This window comes from Quercus lobata, chromosome 11, assembly GCF_001633185.2.
Source record: "Quercus lobata isolate SW786 chromosome 11, ValleyOak3.0 Primary Assembly, whole genome shotgun sequence".
NCBI classification, from domain to species: Eukaryota; Viridiplantae; Streptophyta; class Magnoliopsida; order Fagales; family Fagaceae; genus Quercus; species Quercus lobata.
In genome coordinates, this window is record NC_044914.1 from 25,196,071 (window position 1) to 25,218,301 (window position 22,231).

Below are 22,231 nucleotides of genomic sequence, written 5' to 3' on the forward strand. Positions count from 1 at the left end.
CAAAATAAGCGGATCCCAAATAGATCCTAGATAATCAACTGTGGCCTCATAAATATTTGGGGATTCCCAAAGGTGGCGTCTGAGTCTTCTTACAATCTAATTGTATGTATAAATATAATTTTAAGCAAAATTTCAATTTGAGGTGATGCTTCCATCTCATCACTTTCCGATAAGATTTATAAATAAATCCAATAAGAATCCGGATCCTGAATTAAAGATGATAACTAACAAAAGAAAAAAAATAGGTAGAAAAAGGACCAAAACAAAGATTTTGAACACAAAATAACACAAAATCTACATGTTGGTTTCAATTCTGCCTCTTCCAAGTGTTAGGCCGACTCTTGGCCTAGGTCTAAGGACTCATTAATAAGGTCTAAAAATTTTATATTTTATGATTAAAATAAGTAAGAAAAGAAAAACGTAAAATTCTTTGATATCTATATTTTAGGGTCATTATCTTTTTTTTTTTTTCTTTTTTTTTTTTTTGAGAAAGTAGGTCATTGTCAATTTAATCCTACATTTTGCTAGCATTTGATTTATGTTATTTTCAATTTATAGTCAACTTGCAGTTAATAAGTTGACAGTAAGGATCATATTAACTGCAAGTTTAAAATAATATTGACTAAATTAACTGCTACCAAAATTTATGGACCAAATTGATAATGACCTCATATTGGTATTTTTGCAACCCAAAAAAAAAAAAAAAAACCACCATTGTGTTGTGCATTCTTTTTCTCACCTCTTAAAGGTTCCAAAATATTCATCCAATAGAAACATAATCCAATTGGAACTCAAAATTGTTTCACTAAAAAAAAAATGTTGTAAATACGGCAAATCACGTTGACAATTAATTTCTCCTAATAACTTGAAATTTTCATTTTTGTAAACCAATCTTCAATTTGATAAATTGTCCATATTGACCACCTACTCTTCATATGACCACACACCAAAACCCCAATTTCATCGTTACACTTGAAGATAAGATCCTAATAGTTTTTCTACTGTAAGTTGAGGGAGTTTTGCTTATCGTTTGATCTCCAAATACAAAACCTGAGTTGTTATTATTACCATTCAAAAAAAAGGTAAAAAATCATATTTCAGCTATCTTTTACATTATGTCATTAATATGTGTATATCAACCTTTTGAGAAATATGTGGGTATTAACCTTATGCGTTCTCATGTGCTTTTCAGTTTTTTTATCAAGCACATACTCCACATGCCAATTGCCAAATACAAAGAAATTGGGGCAGTATGATCATTTTGTAGAACAAATCATCAACTACTGCAAAACTAAGAAAAATAATGTTTTGTAGCAATTCATCTGGTTCCAATGGTAAAATGCAATATCATACAACAAAAATTTCGATTTGATATATACTATTTATAAGAGAAGCAATCGATATTAAAAAAAAAAAAAAAGAATTGTGCTTCAATCCAAGTGCATTTTGGCAAAATACTCTTGCAACCATTTGGCTTCCACTTGCAACCCAGAATCCCTCAATGCATTCAACGATGATCGACAAAACCTCCCATCTAATTGTGTTCCTTCAGATTTCATATCCCGTAAAAGCTTCACAACTCATCAATCTGACTACTCCTTGAAAATTCTCCAACCATAATTCCAGCCATGACCTTGTCAATTTCATCTCCATTGATTCTAAACTCATTGTAATATCCCAGGCATGTCTCAAACTCCTTGGCTTTACTGTAAGCACTAATAACACTAGTGTAACTAACCCTATATGGTGCAACCTTTCTTCGCTTAATCTCCTTCCACAGCTTCTCAACCTGCCTTAAATTATTGGCCGTTCCATGCATTTTCATCAAAGAATTGTAAATCCAAACATTTGGTTCACACCCTTTTCTTTCATCTTGGCCAAAAGCCTCATTGCATCTTTGGCCTCCCCGTTTTGCCATACATTACAATCATGCTAGTATAAGCCACAACACACTTATCCCCTTTTGTTCCATCTCTGAAAATAACATTACAACTTTCGAATAGAGCCCAAGATGACAATATGCATTTATAACTGAGTATGTAACTTGTCCTAGTTCACATCCCTGAGAAATTAGCTCTTTGTATACCTTAACTGCAGCTAGAAATCCTCTTTTCTTTGAGAAGCCATTGACAATTGCACAGAATATACAATCAGAAATTCTTAACTTTGAAATTTTCATTGCTTTTACAATTTCAAGTGTCTTCTCCATTAGTCATTCTTACACATACATCAACACTAGTTTTAAGTACAGCCCCAGATCTCTCAACATTTGTTTGCTTTTCCCTTCTTCGAAAAGATCTTCAGCCACCTCTACTTCTCGCAAGCTTGCAAAAGAACAAATCAAAGAAGAGTAAACCGAAGAATTCTTGGAAATTCATTTCCTTGTCATTTCTTTTAAGTATTCAAGAGCTTTAAAACCTCTTCCTGATTTTCCTAGGGACTCAATTAGATTCCCAAATATACGAGTGCAAAATGGTGATGAATAAAAATCTAGTTGACTACTTTCTAATTCACAAAAAAAATTCAACCACTTTTTCAGAATCACCAAGTCTCATATAAGCTTCCATGATATGGCAAGAACATTCAGAATCCGGAACAACTCCAGTAGATCTCATTTTCCCAAATGCTAAAATGGTGCTTCTATACATATGAAGCTTGTTGTAGCCTCTTATTGCAGAACCAAAGGCCAATACACTGACTTTACCATTAGAGTTGAAAACTTCAAGCAAAGTCTCAAAAATTTTGAATTTTCTAGCTCTAATGCAACTACTAACCAATTTTGAACAAGTGGAACTATCAGGCAACACGTTATAGTTCTTGAAATCATTACAAACTAGAAAGAACAGTTCAACCATAAAGTCCATATCAATTGCTTCCTTCCAGCTTCCAGCATAAGTAGGAACAATTTAGGGCCAAAAAATAGAGCAAGAATCACAACATTTGGTTTACCATGAAAGCACACACAAAGAAACACTATAAATCTATAATCAACTATTACAAGCTATGACAGTGTATCCTTCCCACATTGCTTTCCCTGAGTCTAAAATCCTCCATTACATTTTTATTGGTGGCCTGAAAGAGGCAAAAGAGGTCTTTGAAGCATACAATAGTAGTGCAAAGATGTGTTGTTATTTTTATATCTGTAATATATAGGTAAACTTAGATAGAATATGTTAGGTACAGTACATTAGATTCTCCCATTGAATTCAAACACTTGGCTGCATTGACCAATAAGATAAGAATAATGTCATCTTTCCAATACTAATTAAATTCAAAAAGTGTTTGAATTTAATTGGAGAATGGAAAACCTAATATACTGCACCTAAAGTATATAAGTTTTACCCATTATACACACACACACACACACATATATACACTCTTCTAACCATGCATTTTATCATGAAATATGTTATATTCATATAAACACTCATCCTATGCTGATGACAGGATCCTACATTCACCCTTGCTGCTCAACAAACAAACAGAACAAAATTTTTAAAAGGTTAACACAATTTTGAGTGTGAAATTTCACCATACAACTTTCATATGTGAATATAATCTAGAAGTAAAAGGCAAGGCTCATCAAAGTAGCGGGAGTGCTAAATTTTGTGTGCCACTCTAAAGGATACAAAAATCACAATTGACACAACCAAAAAACCAAATGGTGCTGACTATTCTAAAAGGAGTCCTCAGGTCTACCCACATAGTTGCATACCTTTGATAAATATAGCAACCGTTTAAGTTACACCAAGCTCCAGGAGATGTTCAAGCAATAACAATTTCTTCCATCGTCAAAACCCAAAACTTCGCTAGAAGATTTAAGTAGGTTTCCAATTATCTTTCCTTCAACAATTCCAGCAAATCTGGCAGAGCAATGAAACTTACATGAAAAATAGTCAAAGATTAGAACCAGGACACTAAACCATACAAATAATTCAAGTTTTAGAAACATTATTCTCCTTCAATAGCAAAAGGAAAGTGATGAACAAGAAAATGATTCAGTTTATTTTGACAACAAGCAGATGGTCCTCTTTACTCATCAAATTAATTTGGGTTACAATGAAGTTTTACAAAAGGTGACGAAAAGAATGAAGGAAAATCATATCTGCGTTGATTAATTTGGGCTACCCACATGGTTCGCCTTACTATTTTCCCTCCTACCAAATGGACCCTACAGTTATGTGCTACATAAAATATCTGAAAAAATGAAAAAGGGGGGAGGAGTTTGTGGGGTGGGTTCTTAACAGACTTTCAAAAATTGATTGTCTGAACTCACAACAAAACATCCAAACCAGGGTACAATGGTGAACAAAGCCTTTACCCTACCACCCCAACACAAGTAGGTACGAAAAATCTCATTTCTACACTTCATCCTACCAAACATAATGTAAGAAATCATAAAATCATTTCAAAATTGCAGCATTGCCTGTGTAGATTTATGTGAAAACTATGCAGAAGAAGTGAAGAACCAGATGTTAAAAATAAGAAAATATAATGCAAATTTTAAATACCAGGACCAAAAAAAAAAAAAAAATCAATAACAGCAATATATAATAAAGCAGATGAACAAAGGTAACAAAGCAAACATGGCAGCCAAGATTTGAAATGAGGCAACATAGTAGAATCATTACCTGCAATATCACTATGCAACTACCTTCTCTAAAAGCTTATTTTGTGAAGCCTTTTCAAGCCTATTCCTGCAAGGTAAAAAATGCAATTGGCACCTCAAATATGTATATATATATGGATGAACATCATTTCTATGCTTATATAAAGAAGGAAGAAAGGAAAATAAATTTCTAGACAGGCATTTTAATATATATGATGAATTTCAGATTGTAATATTTAGGAGAGCCTTTTTTTTATAAGAATAATTTTATTGAAAAAAAGACTACATACAACAAGCACAAAGCAGCCAAAACAATTACACAAGAAAAAAAAAATTATGTTCAATAAGAAAGAGACTATAAACACAGGAATGGCGTCACTAGTTGTGAATCCCCATGCGTGAGACCAATCAAACAAAGTGCCTACAAATGAGGCTAAAACATGGTCCCCTCCCTGTGCTCTCCAAACCTCAAACATACGTCTATTAGGCTCCCTCCAAATAATTGAAATCAACATAATGGCACCAGGTTCCAAATATCTGAAGAATACTTACCCAACCAGTTCCTCCAACCAAACAAAAGGTCAAGCAATTTCTCAGGTAATACCCAAGAGACCCCAAAAAAATCTAAAAGCAAAGCTCCACAATTGATAGCCTTCGTATAAATCCAGTGAGATTCTCTGACTTAAAATAGTAGTATTTACAATTAGCTATCAGCAGAAAGGAGCTACTACCTAATTTATCATGCATCATTCAAGCTGTCTGGAAATAAATTTATTTCCATTCAAATGGATTTATTATCATACACCCTTCAATCCAACCACCCCTCTTCAAATGGATTTATTATCATACACCCTTCAATTCAAATGGATTTATTATTTGTTCTTGCTTGAGTGCTTTACAAACAAGAGCCAGCCTTATTAACTAGGCTGCTCGAATACAACTGATCTCCTAACAAACAATTTTTTATTTTTTTGATAAGTAATAAGATTTATTGATATTGAAAAGGGACACCCTAGTACACAGGGAGTGTATAGGGGTCAAATACAGAAATTACAATCTGTTAGCCTAACCACCACTAACTGAACAATTAACTTCCCAATTCAGGCACATGCTCAATTACTTAACAACATTAGGCTTAACAGTAACATAGTACACATGCTAACAACCTTAGTAATTGCTAAACAGCTACTAACATTACACAAGTAGTACATCAAACTTCAAAATAATAACAGCAACACACTTCCAAGTAATAACTGCGCCGGTAATCATGGCAACAGCACTAATAAGCGTGCCATTAGCTCAACAGTAAGCATAGCAGCAGCAGCAACCACCTCACTTGAAGCAGGTTCCTAACAACAACAATGCATCCAAATATTCCATCCACTGCCAACATCAAATTCTTAATGCATACCAGTTGAAATTATTCCAATAATTAATCTAAACTAAAAATCTAACTTTTAGAAAATACCCACTAAGAAGATTCTAACCAAAGATAAAGATCTTAATAATGAATTTCCATTTACCAACACAATCATATCCAAACAAACCCTGCCACCATCAAACTCTACCATCACCCCCTACCCCAGCACCATCACACCACCAACTACTATCATCTCACCCTTACAACATCACCATGATCACCAGCACAACCATCAGGCCACCTGCAATTGTATTCACCACAGCCACATACCATTTTTGTATTCACAAAAAAATGCAACATCAACCTATCCCAACACTATCCCATTACAGCTACCACTAAATGCATTTTGCAAACATGAATGCATGTGCCCCAACCACAAGTTGGTAAAGAGAAAGAGCAACATATCCTCTCTTTTTTTGATAAGTAAGAAAAATATTTATTGAAAAAAAGACTACTTAAGACACAAAGTAGCCAAAAAAAATACAATGAAAGGAAGTAAAACTATGTACAAAAAAGAACATCAAACCCTGAAAGTATTTATTGGAATTTAATAACTTATAACCATACAAGGAGAAGTACCAGGATTATATGGATAAAGAACCACAGGACAGATTGAAACCACAACAAATAGTGCTTATTAGATAAGAACCTTTAAAATTGTGCCTTGTAAAAAATTATAAATATATTAAAATGAAAACTCTGCCGGTTCAAGAAGAACCCGAACAAAATTACCGTTTGGAGACACTTACTTCTCATATAATTTGATAAGTGATCTCGGCCTCTCATAACCATCCTCCTTCCGTTGAGGCTTTGGTTTCCCAGCCTGCCTTGATTCTGGTTTCCAATTAGCTTTAGTTAGAGACTGACCTAACAAGTCAGCAATGTCCGTTGCCATTGCCTCAGCCTTCTTCACATATGGAAAAGTTTCCTCCTTGAAGTGGTTTGATAACCACATATACATAGACAACACTTGATGCTTAGTCTCAAGATCCAAGAGCTCTGAATCATTTCGAGCAGAACCCTTTGGCATGCCCATTGCAATATTGACAGGAACATTCTGACTGTATGCTGAAGCAAACCTAAGGAGATGGTACATTGCTTTTGGGTCTCTTATATTAACTGGGGCAAAACAAAAGTTAAAACGATCTTCAAGAGATAACCCCTGTACCTTCTCCAACATATTAGCAACCTTTTTTATGTGATCATGTCGACACAGAAAGTATGACCCATCTAGACGGCAATTTTCACCAAATTTTTCAAGTAGATGGCAGAATGTAACATTGGGCAGTTGCCCAGCAAATAGTTCAACCTGTTCAAAGAATGGGAAGAGACCGACTTTCCTTACTTCTACAAAAGGTTGCTTCAAGCACTCAATCAAGTAGTCTAAATCTTCTAAATGCAAGGTTGTTGTGAGTCCATCTGGATAGCGGCTTCCTCTTCGGCCAGCTCTTCCAGCAATTTGTTTCACCTGCGATGCTGGAACTGGAACAATCTTGTCTCCATTGTATTTCGAAAGGCTATAAAAAATAACCCTTCTAATATTAAGATTCAAACCCATTCCAACAGCATCACTAGCAACAAGCACATCAAATTCATTATCTTGATCATTGAATAAGGTAGCTTGCTGTCTACGAGTTTCTGGTGGCAAAGCACCATAAATTACACAACAGCGGTGATTGGTGTGTTTCTCAATTGCCATTTTAACCTCAAATATCTCCCTCCTCGAAAAAGCAACCACGCAGTCCCCAGAACGAACATTTTTAAGATCTCCCAATAGGGTCTTGGCTTCAACCACCAATGGCTTAAACCTGTCATAATGTTGTTCATGCAGCTGATCCCCAGTTTCTGCACAGATCTTTCGAACAATACTCAAAACACTCGGATCCCCACATAAATGTATCTCATCAGCCTTCAATCCAAGCAATGCCCGCGTCCAAGCATAACCCCTACATGGGTCTGCCATCACCTGAATTTCATCAATAACAGCCACATCATACAATTCATCCGTCGACACCATTTCCACAGTACAGGCAATATGGTTTGAAAAAGGGACATATTTCTTTTCTTGACCTGTAAGTAGAGAACAGTAAACCCCATGTGCATTCACCTTGTCAAAGACCTCCATAGCCAATAATCTGAGAGGACTACAATAGATACCCTTCTTGGCCTCCATAAACCGTTGCAGAGCATTGTAAGTTTTACCACTATTGGTTGGGCCACAATGATATACTATCTTCCGTTTCATAGCCCGTGCAAATGGAAACCAAGTGTGGGGCTTGGTAAGGTCTGCCGACTTAATCATACCCCGAAACCGCTTAATCTCATCAGGAAACTCCTCTAAACAATACTCCACGAATATAGGAAACAAGAACTTGACAGCATCATCGGATGGACCAAGCGACACCACATACTTAAAAACATCAGCAGAACATTTCTTGAAGAAAAAGTTCCGGAACTTTTGCACTGCAGTAGGAAAGAATGACATCCCAATGTAGATTGCAAGAGCCTGATTAGACGCCCAACCCGATTTCCCAAAATAACTAAGCACTTGTTGCATTATCTCCCAATCACACCGTGTCTGCTTCGCACCCTTCTCGGCATTTCTTAACTCACGATACACTTCAACAGGATCCCGCGACGCAACATTCAAATGACCCTCACACCTCTCCAAACCCACATCATCATTACTATCGCTAGCCACCATAGAATCAACAACAATACCCTCTTCACTGATACCATTTCCCAATTCAACCATGGTTGAATCACCAACAGTGCTACAACCCTCATCATCATCATCTACACCAACAGTTGTTTTCCCAACATCAGCATCGAAATCACATTCAGATTCAGATTCAACCATTGTCAAACTAGACACACCATGATCATCATCACCATTAGGTGCTGATGAAGAAGAAAAGGGTTTTCCATAGAAGGTGGCAGAGGCCTTAAATTTGAGAGCTTGTGAAGGAAATTTACAAGGAGCTAAGTGAAACAAAGTGAAAGCAGAAGTGGAAAATGGACGGTTAGGGACATCTGAAGCAGTAGGACAAAACCGGTAATGCTGGGAAATCAAAGGGTCATATAATAGTTCATAAAAAGAATGGTTGGATAGCAGAACCCTTAGCCTAGTAGAAGAAGAAGGGTATGACTTAGGTTTATAAATTCGAAACAGGGACATGGCTGTTGTTGTTGTAGAAACTAATAATATATTAAAGAAACGCAAAACCTTTCTTCTGCTCCGGCTCCGAGTGAGCGCAAAAGCTTTCTTTGTGAATTTATTGTGAAATACTTATTCTTAAAATTCACAAAGAAAGTACACATAACAACTCACCTGCTGTTTGGGTTTGTCATTGACGTTGGGGTTCTCTGTTTCTTCGTCTCTTTGAGGGTCGAGAGCTCAATTGGGAATCAGCAATGGAATCGGCGAGATGCGGCTATGAAGAAGAAGGAGTTCATGTTCATTGAGGAGCTTTGTTCATCATGTCTGCGTTAATGGCTATGAAGAAGAAGAAGAAGGGGTTAGGGTTCAATCGTGTCTGTGTTGTGTTGTTGCAAAGTGAGGATGATGTTGACGATAAGTGAGTCATGTGAGAGTCACGTGCGACTTTAACAGTAGAGTATGTAGGTATATATATAAATAAAATAGTGGTTGAGGTCCTTAATAAGAGGAATAAAAGTTGGAACCGCAAATCCGAAATCGGAAAGCAAAGCAAAACAAGGAGATGGGAGACGAGAAGGTGAAGGAAGAGGCTCTGCAGATAATAGGAGTCTTCCAAGTGCTTCCCAGATTGGTTGTCTTCGATCTCGATTACACTCTCTGGCCTTTCTACTGGTACTCACTACTTCTTCTTCTTCTTCTTCTGATAGATACACAATAAAACACATCATTAATTACTGCATCTATGTTAATGATTTTTCAATGAAAAAAGAATCATTTTTTGTGTATAATCTTCATAAATTAAAGTTATTGGGTACTACCCATTCTAATTTTTGTTCCATATAATGTTGTCGTTTGATGTAATTCATGAAAACCTGTGTGAAAAAATTACAGTTACAACATAACAAGTTTCACTTGCAAAAAGTACCTTAAGATTCTCTACATATATCTTCTTGTTGTCAAATTTCTTCATCTGGGTTTTTTTTTTTTTTTTGGAAGTGAATGTCGCTCCAAACGTGAAATGCCATCATTGTATCCACACGCTAAAGGCATAGTTCATGCGCTCAAGGACAAAGGGATTGATATGGCTATTGCTTCTAGATCACCCACTGCTGATATTGCTGAGACTTTTATTAACAAGTTAAGCATCAAGTCCATGTTTGTAGCCCAGGTCTGCCTTCCCCTCCTTAATTTAAAGTTTATATTTTTAACTTTTCAAAAAAACTAATTTCACTCTGTCATTGTTATCCTTGTTGGTTTAGCATATAATAAAATAAATAAATAAAAAGGAGAGCTGCACAATGGTGTAGCCTTTCCAATTCTTGAATTATTCAAATCAATTTTGGTATCGATTGTAACGGAAGATTCCCTTTTATGTGGAAAAAGGCCCATGTCAATATTAATGATTTCACGTATGGTAAATTTCTCAATATCTTGTTCGGCTATTTTACCTCTCCCAGACTCCAATCTGTGGACTGGTATGACAAAATGGTGTATTTTTCTTTTAGTAAACATGGCATGAGCCAGCTGACTTAGAGGCTCTTTAGAGAATTGTACTGAAGAAAATTTTGGAAGCTGTATTATCTGCTAAGTGTTTTGTATGAAGAATTTGTGTGCTTTTTTTAAGTGGAATTATTTTCCTTTACCGTATTCAATATTTTCATATGCATGTCCCTTTTACTCACCATTGGACTTAAGGTGACTAACAATAACACTCTAAATTGGGTTCCTTTTTTATGGCTATCAAAATTTGAAAAAGATATATTAGTAGTAAGGTTCCTGATCCCTATTTTTCGATTTTGTATTGAAGTTTTTAGCTTATTCAGGCAGGTGGCAGTCCTTGTTGGAAACTGGTGCAAAATCATAAATGCAATTCTTTAAATTAGAAACTGGTGCAAAAACATACATGCAATCCTTTAAATTACAAGTTTTGTAACTACTTATTATAGTGAAAGCATCAGCCATCGAGTAATGTTATTTTATGTTTAAGTATACAGGAGATCTTTTCTAGTAGGAATGACAAGACTGATCACTTCCAGAGAATTCGTTCGAGGACAGGGGTTCCGTTCAACTCAATGCTGTTTTTTGATGATGAGAATAGGAACATCCAAGCGGTAAAACTGAAATACATTATCTTTTTAATTATTATTATTGGTGGTGGTGGTGTTGAAATTCTCTTTTCTTGTTTGCTTGAATAGTAGGCTAGTAGCATTTCTTATTTAGTTTGGATGAGGTTTGAGGGACACCCTAGTGGTTTCAATGCCTCTTGTAGTGCCTAGGCAATGGGGTTCAAGCCCTACCAGCCCCCACTCCCCCTATTTATTTACCTAACAAAAAAAAGAGTTTCTTGTTTAGTGTGGATGTGAATTTTGCAGATTCTGTTTGTTTGTTTTGGTCTTGCATTTGATAGATATTGTGATTGGTAATTATAGGTATCAAAAATGGGTGTAACAAGCATTTTGGTTGGTAATGGGGTAAATCTTGGAGCATTGCGAGAAGGTCTCACAAAATTTTCAGAAAATTGGAATATGGTTGAGAAGAACAAGCAGAAATGGAAAAAGTTCTCTCAAAATCCAGAATCATCTGATAAGAAGGAATAGAAATGAATTTTTTGGCAATCTTGAACTAAAATTCTATATTGAAATTGCTTCTGGCGTTGTCAGGAATTATTATTTGGCAACCATATTTGTCTAATTGAAATCAGTTGTATCAATTACATGAGGAATGGTTCCCATAGTATTTGCTGCAGGCGTATGCTTGGAAGAGTGATTTAATACATTTTAGTTAGTGTAAATCATTAAGGAGAATAATTCCAAGTAACAACATAAAGTATTTTGCTGCTTAACGTGCTCGAAAGAGATCTATCATTAGTTTTCAGTCTATATATCATGACTAGTAATAATATAAACAGATGAAATCTTAATCATGAAAATTCTATATCAACAGAGTTTCTAATTCATTGGCTCTTCCAGAAGCCAGCCAAATTTGAGAAAGGAAGAGAGAACATTATGAGGTTCTCATCTTCGCCCTTCTAGCCCATACCAAACTCTCAAATAACATTCTAGCTTTTCTACCCTAACACTTCATGCCCTGAGAGGGAGAGCTTGTGATAATTTTAATGTCTTGAGCCACCAAAGGTGTCAACTACTGACAATTTTGAGGAAAAAGAAAAGGCATTTCATCCATCTATGACCTTTGATTTTGAAGAAACCAAAATGATAAGTGATTAGGAAGCTCAGCCACACTTTTCATTTCCAATCAGGTCATGGGAAAAAGGGCCAAAATGGTCAAATACTACTTTTGGCCGAAATATTTAGCAATATATCACTATTTTGAAAATATTTAGGGATATACCATTATTTTGAAACTTGAGTTTGCCGTATAACTCCAAGGTAGTTTTTTAGCGTACAAGTTCACATCTATTCAAAATTGATTCAAAACTCGACTGAAGCATCTTTTTGGTTTTCCAAACATCACTCTAAATGATACAGAATATCTAAGAAACTAATTATAAAGGTCTGGTCAGCCATTACTATCTGCAACACCAGCACCTGCCTGCAGTTTCTTGGAGATGCAAGGGCCATCTCCCCTGAAACGGTTCCCTGACCAACAGTACTGTTGACATTATTACCAACTAATGGCTGGGAAATAAAATACCTCATTGTCAAATTCTATCCTGCGCCAATTTTGAAATTTACATCTAATAAAGAAATGTAAGAAATTGAAGGCTTCTCATGAGCCAATTTCACAAGCATCCTCAATGTAGTGCTTGTTTGGCAAGATTATTTTTGCGAACTTATTTAACTATTTGGCTTATTTTTGTTACTATTCATGAGTTTCACTGCATTTTTGGTACTATTTATAAGTTTTACTATATTATTTTAGCTAACTTTTATATTTATTTACAATACTTTCAGCAAAAAAAATTTAGTTTCAATAAAAAAAGCAAATCCCAAACAGATCCGTAATTTGTCATCAATAATCATTTTGGCAATGAGTCTTTGAGGTTCAGCCATCATGCTGCCAATTGTCCTGCATTATGACCCATATCACAATCATCTGCAATGCAACCATGAAGTCCGTGTCCTAGGAGAGAATTATCAGCAGTGGATAGGTTTGGGACAATATATGCTTTATCTCAATCAAACTGGCTAGCAAGTTTTTCACATCTGCCTTCTAAAACAACATCAGAAACTGGAATGTCCAATGAGATAGTTTGCACTTATCCCTAATCACAGGAAGATAGATGTAATTTAATACAAACACACATGCACGCAAATGCATGCATAAAAGAGCATCAGTGTTCCTCAAATCTTAATAACTTTCTCGGCCTTTCAGCTAAGATCAAGTCTACCTTAAATATTGAAGATGAGATTATAGGACAACAGGTGTAGACTTAAAAGCCTGTTTCCACCAGTTTTGCATGTATTGTTTTCATACAATTGAAAGAGAATCAGAACCGAAGTTCTTCCACATGAATGATACAACAGATTAATAGACTGCTGCCAATATAGAACCTAATGTACTAAGCAGTAATTGAATGAAACAACAAAAGAATACAAACGTAAGATCATAACAATCCTTGCCACTAGTTCTAGCTCAACACAGGATGGTCCAGTGTTTGCTAATGGAAACGACAGAAGCCCCTTCTAGTTTCTACTAGCGCGTTGCTTCATTTTCATCCAGACCCCTATCAACTCCTGAAACTTTTCACAAAAGAATGTCACTACATGAAGCTACAAAGAAAAACTAACATACATCCAGTCATCTACCAACTCCTGCAATATTTCACAAAAGAATGTCCCTATGTTAAGATACAAAGAAAATAAATAAGTGCCGATAGCTAATTCAGAAACTGACATTCAAATTATACACACTTTGCAGTTGTCATTCTATTAACTTTTGTGAATGACATCAATTAAAAATTCAAATATCAAGTAGTCATGGATTCAATAAGAACTTATTAAATATACAAAGTATAACTATTCCCCCCCCCCCCCCCACCCCACCCAGGGCATGTGGCCAAATACACAGAAAAATCATTCCATCACATTATGATAGAAGTTATTTCAATTACACAATTTCATGTGCATGAACCTGCTTTGCACTATAAAGTTGATAGCTCACACCTTTCACCACATTTGATGTTTTATAAGTTAAACAACTACAATATAATGCTTCAATCTGAAACACAAGCACCATCTAAATGTTGTGGATGAAGTTCAGGAAAATTGAAATGCTTTCACTGAGCTTCAGAACTCAGCATGGCCCATTAAGCACCACATCTTTATCTTTTCTCATTCAATCAATTGCATAAAATTTCAGTTTGAGGTTCATATAAAACCAAATTTCTCAAACATGGCATACAAACTACTGAAAGTTTCAGAGAACACTTACAGTGAAAACAAGGGTAATGTCACATAACACATAATGACATTCAGAAACAAGTCACAGCTTAATGAAGTACCTTGTGGCATATTCTACAGGACATTTCTTCTTGTAATTATAGCTGTCAATGGTTGACCTCTTTTAGTGGTAATCTTTCATCAGCGCCTGCTTCAAGTTTCTTTGTTGTGCCAGAAAAACAAGTGTCTGAATTCTCTCTGGTAGAATCATAGAGCTCACCATCCACCATCAAATCCATTGCTCTTCCAGTCTCTTCCACAGAATTCTGCAATATTCTTCCCAAATTTGTCATCAGTTTCTCATCCTCAAAGGAAAATTCACCAATCTGATTACAAATTTTCTGAATATGAACCAAAAGATCCTCCCTTTCTGTCGATAACTTCAAACTGTCTTGGACCAAAGTTCCTTTTTCAAACTCAAGCTCTTTAACTAAGCAATCCATGCTCCTCTGCTCATCCTTTAACTTTTCAGTTTCCAACTTGTTGACTTCTAGTAATGCTTTATACTGCTCCTCCTCTCTTCTTGAACAAAGCAAACATTCCTCCTCATATGCCAGTCTCTGTCGTAAATTACATGCTTCTTTTTCCAAATTTACAATTAACTTGTTCTTCTCTTCAATCTCAAGCTTTGTCAGATACTCAGCATTCTTTATAGCTTCATTGAGAACAATAATTTTGACATGATTTTCTATGAGCTCTGGAAAACAAGAGATCACTGCAATTTCCAGATCTTGTTCCAATGAAACAGCCAGTACTCGGAGATCATTAATGCCCTGGTCCTTCTCATTCATAATCTGCAAAAGCCTCTCTTTCTCTTCCTCAAAGGCTTTCTCTACAGCCAGCCTTCCAAGGACTGAAGCTTCTGCTTCTCTTCTCTTGGACTCTTGTTTCAGGAAAATGAGATCTTTCTGAAGATTTACAATTAACTTGTTCTTCTCTTCAATCTCAAGCTTTGTCAGATACTCAGCATTCTTGATAGCTTCATTGAGAACAATAAATTTGACATGCTTTTCTATGAGCTCTGAAAAACAAGAGATCACTGCAATTTCCAGATCTTGTTCCAATGAAACAGCCAGTACTTGGAGATCGTTAATGCCCTGGTCCTTCTCATTCATAATCTGCAAAAATTTCTCTTTCTCTTCCTCAAAGGCTTTCTCTGCAGCCAGCCTTCCAAGGACTGAAGCTTCTGCTTCTCTCCTCTTGGACTCTTGCTTCAGGAAAATGAGATCTTTCTGAAGATTTTCTATGCAAATTTCCTTCTCTTCAGCGATTAGGAGAATGCTATCTTTGTCTTTTAAGGAGGCTTCCAATTCCTCCGTTTTGGCCACAATTTTAGCTTCTAGTGAAACAATCTGTTGCTGCTGACCTTCAATTCTTTTCTCTTGCTCTTTGGCAATGTAGAGAAGGTTTTCTTTCTCATCCTTAAGCATTTGCTCAAGTTTGGCCTGTGTGATGAGGGAAGTCTCCAGTTGTTTGCAGGTTTCCTGTTTTTTGTTGAGGCAGGCTTTCAGGCTTTCAGAATCAGACTTCCACTTCTGTACTTCATATTGCAATTGACTGGCTTCACAAATTTTTTCAGCCAATTCAAGATTAGCCTTCTCTAAAGCCTCAAAAGCACCTCTTTTCTCATTTTCTAGTGCACTTTCCATCTGCAGAACTTGCTTTTTCAACTGAAGTTGACATTCAGATGATTCCTCAAGCATTTGCTTATACCTTTGAAGCTCATCATCCTTGGAGGCCTGCATGCATTCCAAGGACTCAACCCTCTTCCTTAAGGATGCCAATTCCTTGTTTTCTTGCCCAAGATCAAGATGAGATTTATTCACTTTCAACTGCTCTATAAGATGGGAAATTTTACCTTCCTTCTCTTTGTCATGTAGCTCCATTTCAGCTTTTGCATCAAGTATTTTGGAGTAAGCCTCTGAAATTTCTGATTTTAAGATCATGCATACTATGGAAATCTCTTCGCTCAAAACCTCGATTGTAGAATGGCTATTTTCAAGGTCCATCTGAAGCTCCTTTATTTGTTTCACTTTATCCTTCAGTCCAGATTTATAACTATCTATATCTGATTTCATCTTTTCCATCTGAAAGCTCCATTCTGATTCTTTTGCTTTCAAATTATTGGAGCAATTGCTATGTACCTGCTCCAAGCCTTTGAGCTTGTTCCGCAGCTTTGTTAGTGAAGTGGCTCCAGCATTCTTAATTTGAGCTTCCCGAAGTTCCTTGAGAGATTCTCCGAGGTCCTGATTTTCTTGCTCAAGGTGAACAATTTTAAACTCCATTTCTTTTGTGAGTGTTTCTTTGCTTCCCAATGCATTTCTTAGCCGTGCAATCTCTTCATCCCTCTGAACTGTCAAGTTCAGGACCTTTGACGTCTCTTCTTCACTCTGGGCAAAAACATTTTCAAAACGTATCTTGAATTCAGATACTTGAACCTCCAGAAATTTCCTCCTGCTTTCTTCATGAGCTAAAGCTTGGTTGCACATATCTAAACGAGTTTGAAGACCTTCTAGGATTCTAGTTTGAGAATCTAAGTTTGTCTGCAATGATGAGATCTCTTCCAGCAATGCTGATTTCTCCCTCTCCCACTCTTCCTTGCTCAACTGGAACTGATCTTGGAGCCTTTTATGAGCTTCTTCAAGATGTTTAAATTGCTCATTCTTCCATTTCAACTGATCTTGGACATCTCTGTTTTCCTCCTCCAATTTTACTATCACGACATCTCTCTGCCTCAGTTCTTTGGGTTTTTGAGCCATTTGTTCTGCTTCAAAACACTTCCTTTCTGTAACCAGCAAGAGTCTTTTAAGGCCCTCAATCTCCTTATGACTATCACAAACATTCAGCTCCAATTCTTTTTTTCTAGCTGTCGTCTCATCTAAAGCCAACACCAACTCTCTATTTTCTCCTTCCAACTTTTGCAATTTCTGCCCACAATCAGCTTGAAATTTTTCATTCACAGAACTCAAATTCCTAAAAGAAAGTTCTTTTTCATGCAAACTGGATGTGAGGTCTTCATTAATTTTCCTCAATTCAGATATCTCCTCAGACTTGGCATTTAATTCCTGAGTTTGTTTCTCAATCTGCAGCTTAGCTTCTTGATGTTTGAGTAATTGCTCATTGTGTGCTCTTTTTAAGCTTTCAGAAAGTTCTGTTTTAATTCGGTACTCAGCCTTTAGCTTCTCAATCTCTGCTTTAACTTCATCCAACTCTTTATATACATCCTCCATTTATCTTGATTCTAAATTCGGATTTCAAACAATTCCTAATACAATTACAGATGAAATTGAGTCATCAAGTTGAAGCAAACAACCGAATGAAAAATGGCACAAGTCCTAGTTGAATGGTGGTAATAAGAATCTAACAGAAATTTACAAAGCAAACAAATAACTTTTTCAAATGAGCTTTTCACTTGCACTATGTCTGTTTCGGGATTAGGGTAGATTGGTAGAGGGAGGAAGGAAAAGTTGGAGAGAAAATGGAAGGGAAAATAGGAGTTTCCATTGTTTGATTGAAGAGAGAAAATGGAGAGGAGGAAAATGGGGTGGGTGATTTTCCACTCAAGCCCACAAATTCAATTCCCCCAAATTGGAGAGAAAAGTGAGGTGAAAATGTGAACAAGAAATGCATTTACTATTATGACCTTCAATACCCATTTGACCAAATTTGTTGTTTCTTTTTTTTTTTATTTTATGTAATATGGACAATATAGTAAATCAAAAAAATTATCTTTTCCATCTTCTCATTTTTATTCCCAGCCAAACAAAGGAAATTATATTTATTTCCATCCTTCCACTTTTCCATCTTTTGTACCAAACGTACATGATGGAAAATTAAATCTTTTCTATCCTCCCACTTTTTCATCTTCCCTATCAAACAAAGCCTTGGAGTTTTCAGTCTACTATCTAAATTGACACTTCCTTGTTGATGGTTTCTGTTGATATGTGAAACTATTTAGTCCCTGGGCCTCACTAGAAGGGCAGGGCATCACATGGATAAATGAGTCATGTCGTGCTAGACTAGTATGCCATGCCTGAGATTCTCAAGGGGCATGTGGTTTGGTGGCCACTAGATAAGAGGCCAATTAGCATTAACTAATTGTAAATTTGATCAAATGCAATTAAGACGCCATAAGGGACCATGTATGTCAACAATAACTCCTAATTTGGTGTGTTCTACCCTAAAGAAAGAAAGCTAACTACAAGATATATCATTCGTTTGTCATTGGTGTCTAGGGAAATAGGAAATACTTTTAACCCTGGGAAAAGGGGCCTGTTTATCCTTCATTTGTAATTGACATTTCAGCAATGTTTGTCTCACAGTCTAACTTCAGTGATGGGAATAAACTCCATACAACAATGCTCCAATGAATAACAGTTCTCCACCTCACTATATTTAGAATAATTGTTGATCCCTCCACATGTATACTTGTCCATAAATACCTGTAGCTTTGTGACAAAAGGGTAAGATCTTTCGATGTTTCATCTTTCACAAAGGTTCTCTCTTTGCTGTGGCTCTTGGGCACAACGCCTCTCTAGCATTTTTAACGTGGCACTTTCACATGTACCTTAGATGGACTCCCACCATTCTTCTCTCTATGATCTCACCTGCTCTACTGACCACATCCCCTGTGTCCTTCATGGCATGGATCCCTGAAATTTTCTAAATTAATACATGTATCTATTTGTTGTTGATGTTTCTCTTGTGACTTAGAGTTATCTACTGCATCAACTGGTTAGTGTTTTTTATCCAGTCCTTATTGGGTAAATGGCATTGGCATTTTGCTGTTGAGAAGGATGCCCTTTGGAGGAGTGGTGGCTATGAAACTATAAGATATGACAATGAATGGGGTGGCTGAGTTCAAAGCCTGCTGTGGGTGTGTATGGTGTATGTCTCTGGAAACATATTAGAAAGGGCTGGGAAACTTTTTCTGGTTTCATCAGATATGAGGTTGCTTATGGCATTAATGTTCATTTTTGGCAGGACTGGTTGTGTGGGGAGAGGTATCTTAAAGAGGTATTTATTTCCTAGTTTAGACATTCTGGCTCAAAAGAAGATGCTGCTCTAGCAGATTTGATGAGTGGAGGGTGGGTCAGGTTCAGCGGGATATTACCTTTTCCAGAGCTCTACAAGATTGGGAGAATTCTTCACTCTGATCTATTCAACAAAATTGAGGAGGGATGTTGAGGATATTATATGCTGGGTACCAACATAGAGTGAGCTATTTGAAGTAAAGTCCTATTATAAAGTCTACATGTTCGGAACACAATTCCATTTCCTTGGAAAAGCATGTGGAAGGTTAAAGTTCCTGCCAAAGTAGCTTTTTTTTGCTTGGACTGCTGCCTTAGGAAAGATCCTTACTATCGATAACTTAAGACAATGAAGGATTCTAATTGTGGAATGGTGCTGTATGTAAGCAAGATGGGGAGTCTGTTATTACATTGTCCTATGGCTAGAGCTATGGTCTTTTGTAATTTGTTTGTTTGGGGTGCAGTCAGTTTTGCCAAAAGGGGTGGCGGATTTTTTGGTATGTTGGAAAGGGTGGTATGCTAGGCACAGTATCGGAGATATTTGGAATGCTATCCCTCTTTGCATCATGTGGGTTATCTGGAAGGAATGAAATAATCGGATATTTAAAGGCTTGGAACAATCTATGGTGGATGTGAAGCTGAATTTTTTATGTACTTTGTATGCTTTGATACACCAACGGTACACAACCCGTGTATTCTGTAGGGCCTTTTTCTTTTTTTAAGTCAATAAAACTTTGCTGAAAAAAAATAGTAATCTCCTGCATTAACAGTTTCTAAACCAGATATGCATGAATATGAAACGAAACTAAACAGTATAATTTCTGCCCAGTATCTCCTGAACCTTATAATTAAAAGTTAAAACTCAACCCAATTTCCAAAAATTGTTTTTTGATAAGAAAAGGGGATCAAGCAAGGAAAATGGAGTTCCATTCTAGCTTCTAAAAATGGACAAAACACACGCGCACACATCTATGTCATTTGCAAAATGGAAAACAAAAGCTTAGGAGTTGCTGCCCAGTTATAGTTACACTAAAAATATCAGCTCTTAAGCGGATTCGCTCAAATCATCCTCAACAATCGAAATAAATTCAGGCAGTGAATATTAGTACATTCATGTGCTCAATATGCAACTAACAAAGATCAAGAACAATAAACTCTCAAACTTACTACACAATATATATATATATATATATATATATCAAAACCTCATCATAATTTGAAGTACATGCATGCATAGGAAGACTTGAAAATTGTGCACAAGGAATTTCTTATCAAGCTGAAAAGAAGCCTATGAGTTTTCTAAACAAGTCACATGACTTGTAAGTTAATAATGCTACAAACAAAAATTTTTTCACAAACAAATTTTACAGTTGCAGACGTGATCTACTATGAGTGGTGGGTTCATGAGCATCAGTTGTGTCCACTACTCACAGTCAACCACTTCAACAGTTGTGAAATTTGTTATGAAAAAAGTTAGTCTTTTTCCTGTTCATAGCATTAATGCTATTGTAACATGACTAAATCAACATGTGGGTCTTCATTTGAGTCACCACATAATGGGTTGAAAAAACAGTGCTCCAAAGTAATTTGGAGAAAATTCTGCCCATTGAAAAAAAAAAAAATCAAATAACAGACAAGTGCGTGTCTGTTGGATTTAACCAAAAAATCCAGAACCCAGAGGGCTTTCAAATCATCTAGTGAAAGTAGCAACAAAATGCAGATCTCGAAATTTTTTTTTTTTTTTTGGCTACATTTTCTCAGCAATGATAAGGAAATCTAAACAATTTACCTGAGCTGAGAATTTGACCGAGTTTTAGCAAGGAATTAGAAAAAATACGAAGCAAACTTAGAGAGAGAGAGAGAGAGAGTACCTTTGAGTTGTGAGCGTGAGTGGGTGAAGCCGAATTGTGAGTGTGAAATTGAAAAGAAAGCTTTTGAGAGAGAGAGAGAGAGAGAGAGAGGCGGGTTTGGTGAGCGGGAAGCTGGTTTTAAGTTTTTGTGGGTTTAAATTGAAATAAAGATGTGAGGGCAAATTTGGCAATTCACTTTTTTAAATTATTTTTTTATAGTAAGAAATTTGACATTTTTGTTAATTGAATCGTCTGTTTACCAAAAAAAAAATTTTGACATTTTTGTATTTTTTTGAGAAATAAAATAAAAAATTTGATGACTCATTTGTTGGCGTACCATTTTTGGTTATTTTCATAAATAGAAAATGACTCAATTGGTTTGTTTTTTAAGACTTGCAAGATTAGGAGATCATTTAAATTCATCACATATTTTTTTCATTAAATGTGAATTTTAGTAAATTTATTATTAAATTACATTTTTTTATTATATCTTCCATACTTATAAAAAGTTAAGAATATCAAATATTAATAGTTATATTATCAATTAAATATTTAAATTTCAAGTCTTTATAATCTTAAATTATGTATAAAAATAAGTTTATAAATCAAATAATAATTTTTTTTTTTTTACTATAAATCAATTCTAAACGCATTTTTCTTTGACACCGTGGGATGAAGACAATATGTTTATGTTAGAGTTTCAATGTACTCACATGATGATAACTCATTAAACTCCATTTTCAAAGCCCTTATTGCTAGA

General features: G+C 35.9%; 3 protein-coding genes and 1 pseudogene across 6 annotated transcripts; 1 reads left to right on the plus strand and 3 right to left on the minus strand.

Annotated features, from left to right (window-relative positions):
* Positions 1-1,430: 1,430 nt before the first annotated feature.
* On the minus strand, positions 1,431-3,802 carry LOC115966616 (annotated as a pseudogene).
* Positions 3,468-9,579, minus strand: LOC115967997 (DExH-box ATP-dependent RNA helicase DExH18, mitochondrial-like). 2 transcript variants are annotated; one of them, XM_031087183.1, is made up of 3 exons: positions 6,779-9,579; positions 4,632-4,697; positions 3,468-3,863 (listed from the first exon to the last, which is right to left on the minus strand). In XM_031087183.1, the coding sequence occupies exons 1-2, from the start codon at positions 9,205-9,207 to the stop codon at positions 4,643-4,645; spliced, it is 2,484 nt and encodes an 827-aa protein (XP_030943043.1). In that variant the 5' UTR covers positions 9,208-9,579; the 3' UTR covers positions 3,468-3,863; positions 4,632-4,642. The 2 variants fall into 2 exon arrangements, with proteins under 2 accessions (XP_030943043.1, XP_030943044.1); XM_031087184.1 differs by having other exon boundaries at positions 3,468-3,880.
* Positions 9,580-9,660: 81 nt separating this feature from the next.
* LOC115967998 (magnesium-dependent phosphatase 1) lies at positions 9,661-11,962 on the plus strand. The gene is made up of 4 exons (XM_031087185.1): positions 9,661-9,861; positions 10,186-10,357; positions 11,184-11,300; positions 11,619-11,962. Exons 1-4 carry the CDS (start codon positions 9,752-9,754, stop codon positions 11,784-11,786), a joined length of 567 nt encoding a protein of 188 aa, XP_030943045.1. The 5' UTR covers positions 9,661-9,751; the 3' UTR covers positions 11,787-11,962.
* Positions 11,963-13,489: 1,527 nt separating this feature from the next.
* LOC115967976 (uncharacterized protein At4g38062-like) lies at positions 13,490-21,586 on the minus strand. Of its 3 annotated transcripts, none has more exons than XM_031087161.1 (3): positions 21,493-21,586; positions 14,654-17,856; positions 13,490-13,886 (listed from the first exon to the last, which is right to left on the minus strand). In XM_031087161.1, exon 2 carries the CDS (start codon positions 17,819-17,821, stop codon positions 14,699-14,701), a length of 3,123 nt encoding a protein of 1,040 aa, XP_030943021.1. In that variant the 5' UTR covers positions 17,822-17,856; positions 21,493-21,586; the 3' UTR covers positions 13,490-13,886; positions 14,654-14,698. The 3 variants fall into 3 exon arrangements, with proteins under 3 accessions (XP_030943021.1, XP_030943020.1, XP_030943022.1); XM_031087160.1 differs by having other exon boundaries at positions 13,490-13,892; XM_031087162.1 differs by having other exon boundaries at positions 13,880-13,964.
* Positions 21,587-22,231: the final 645 nt, after the last annotated feature.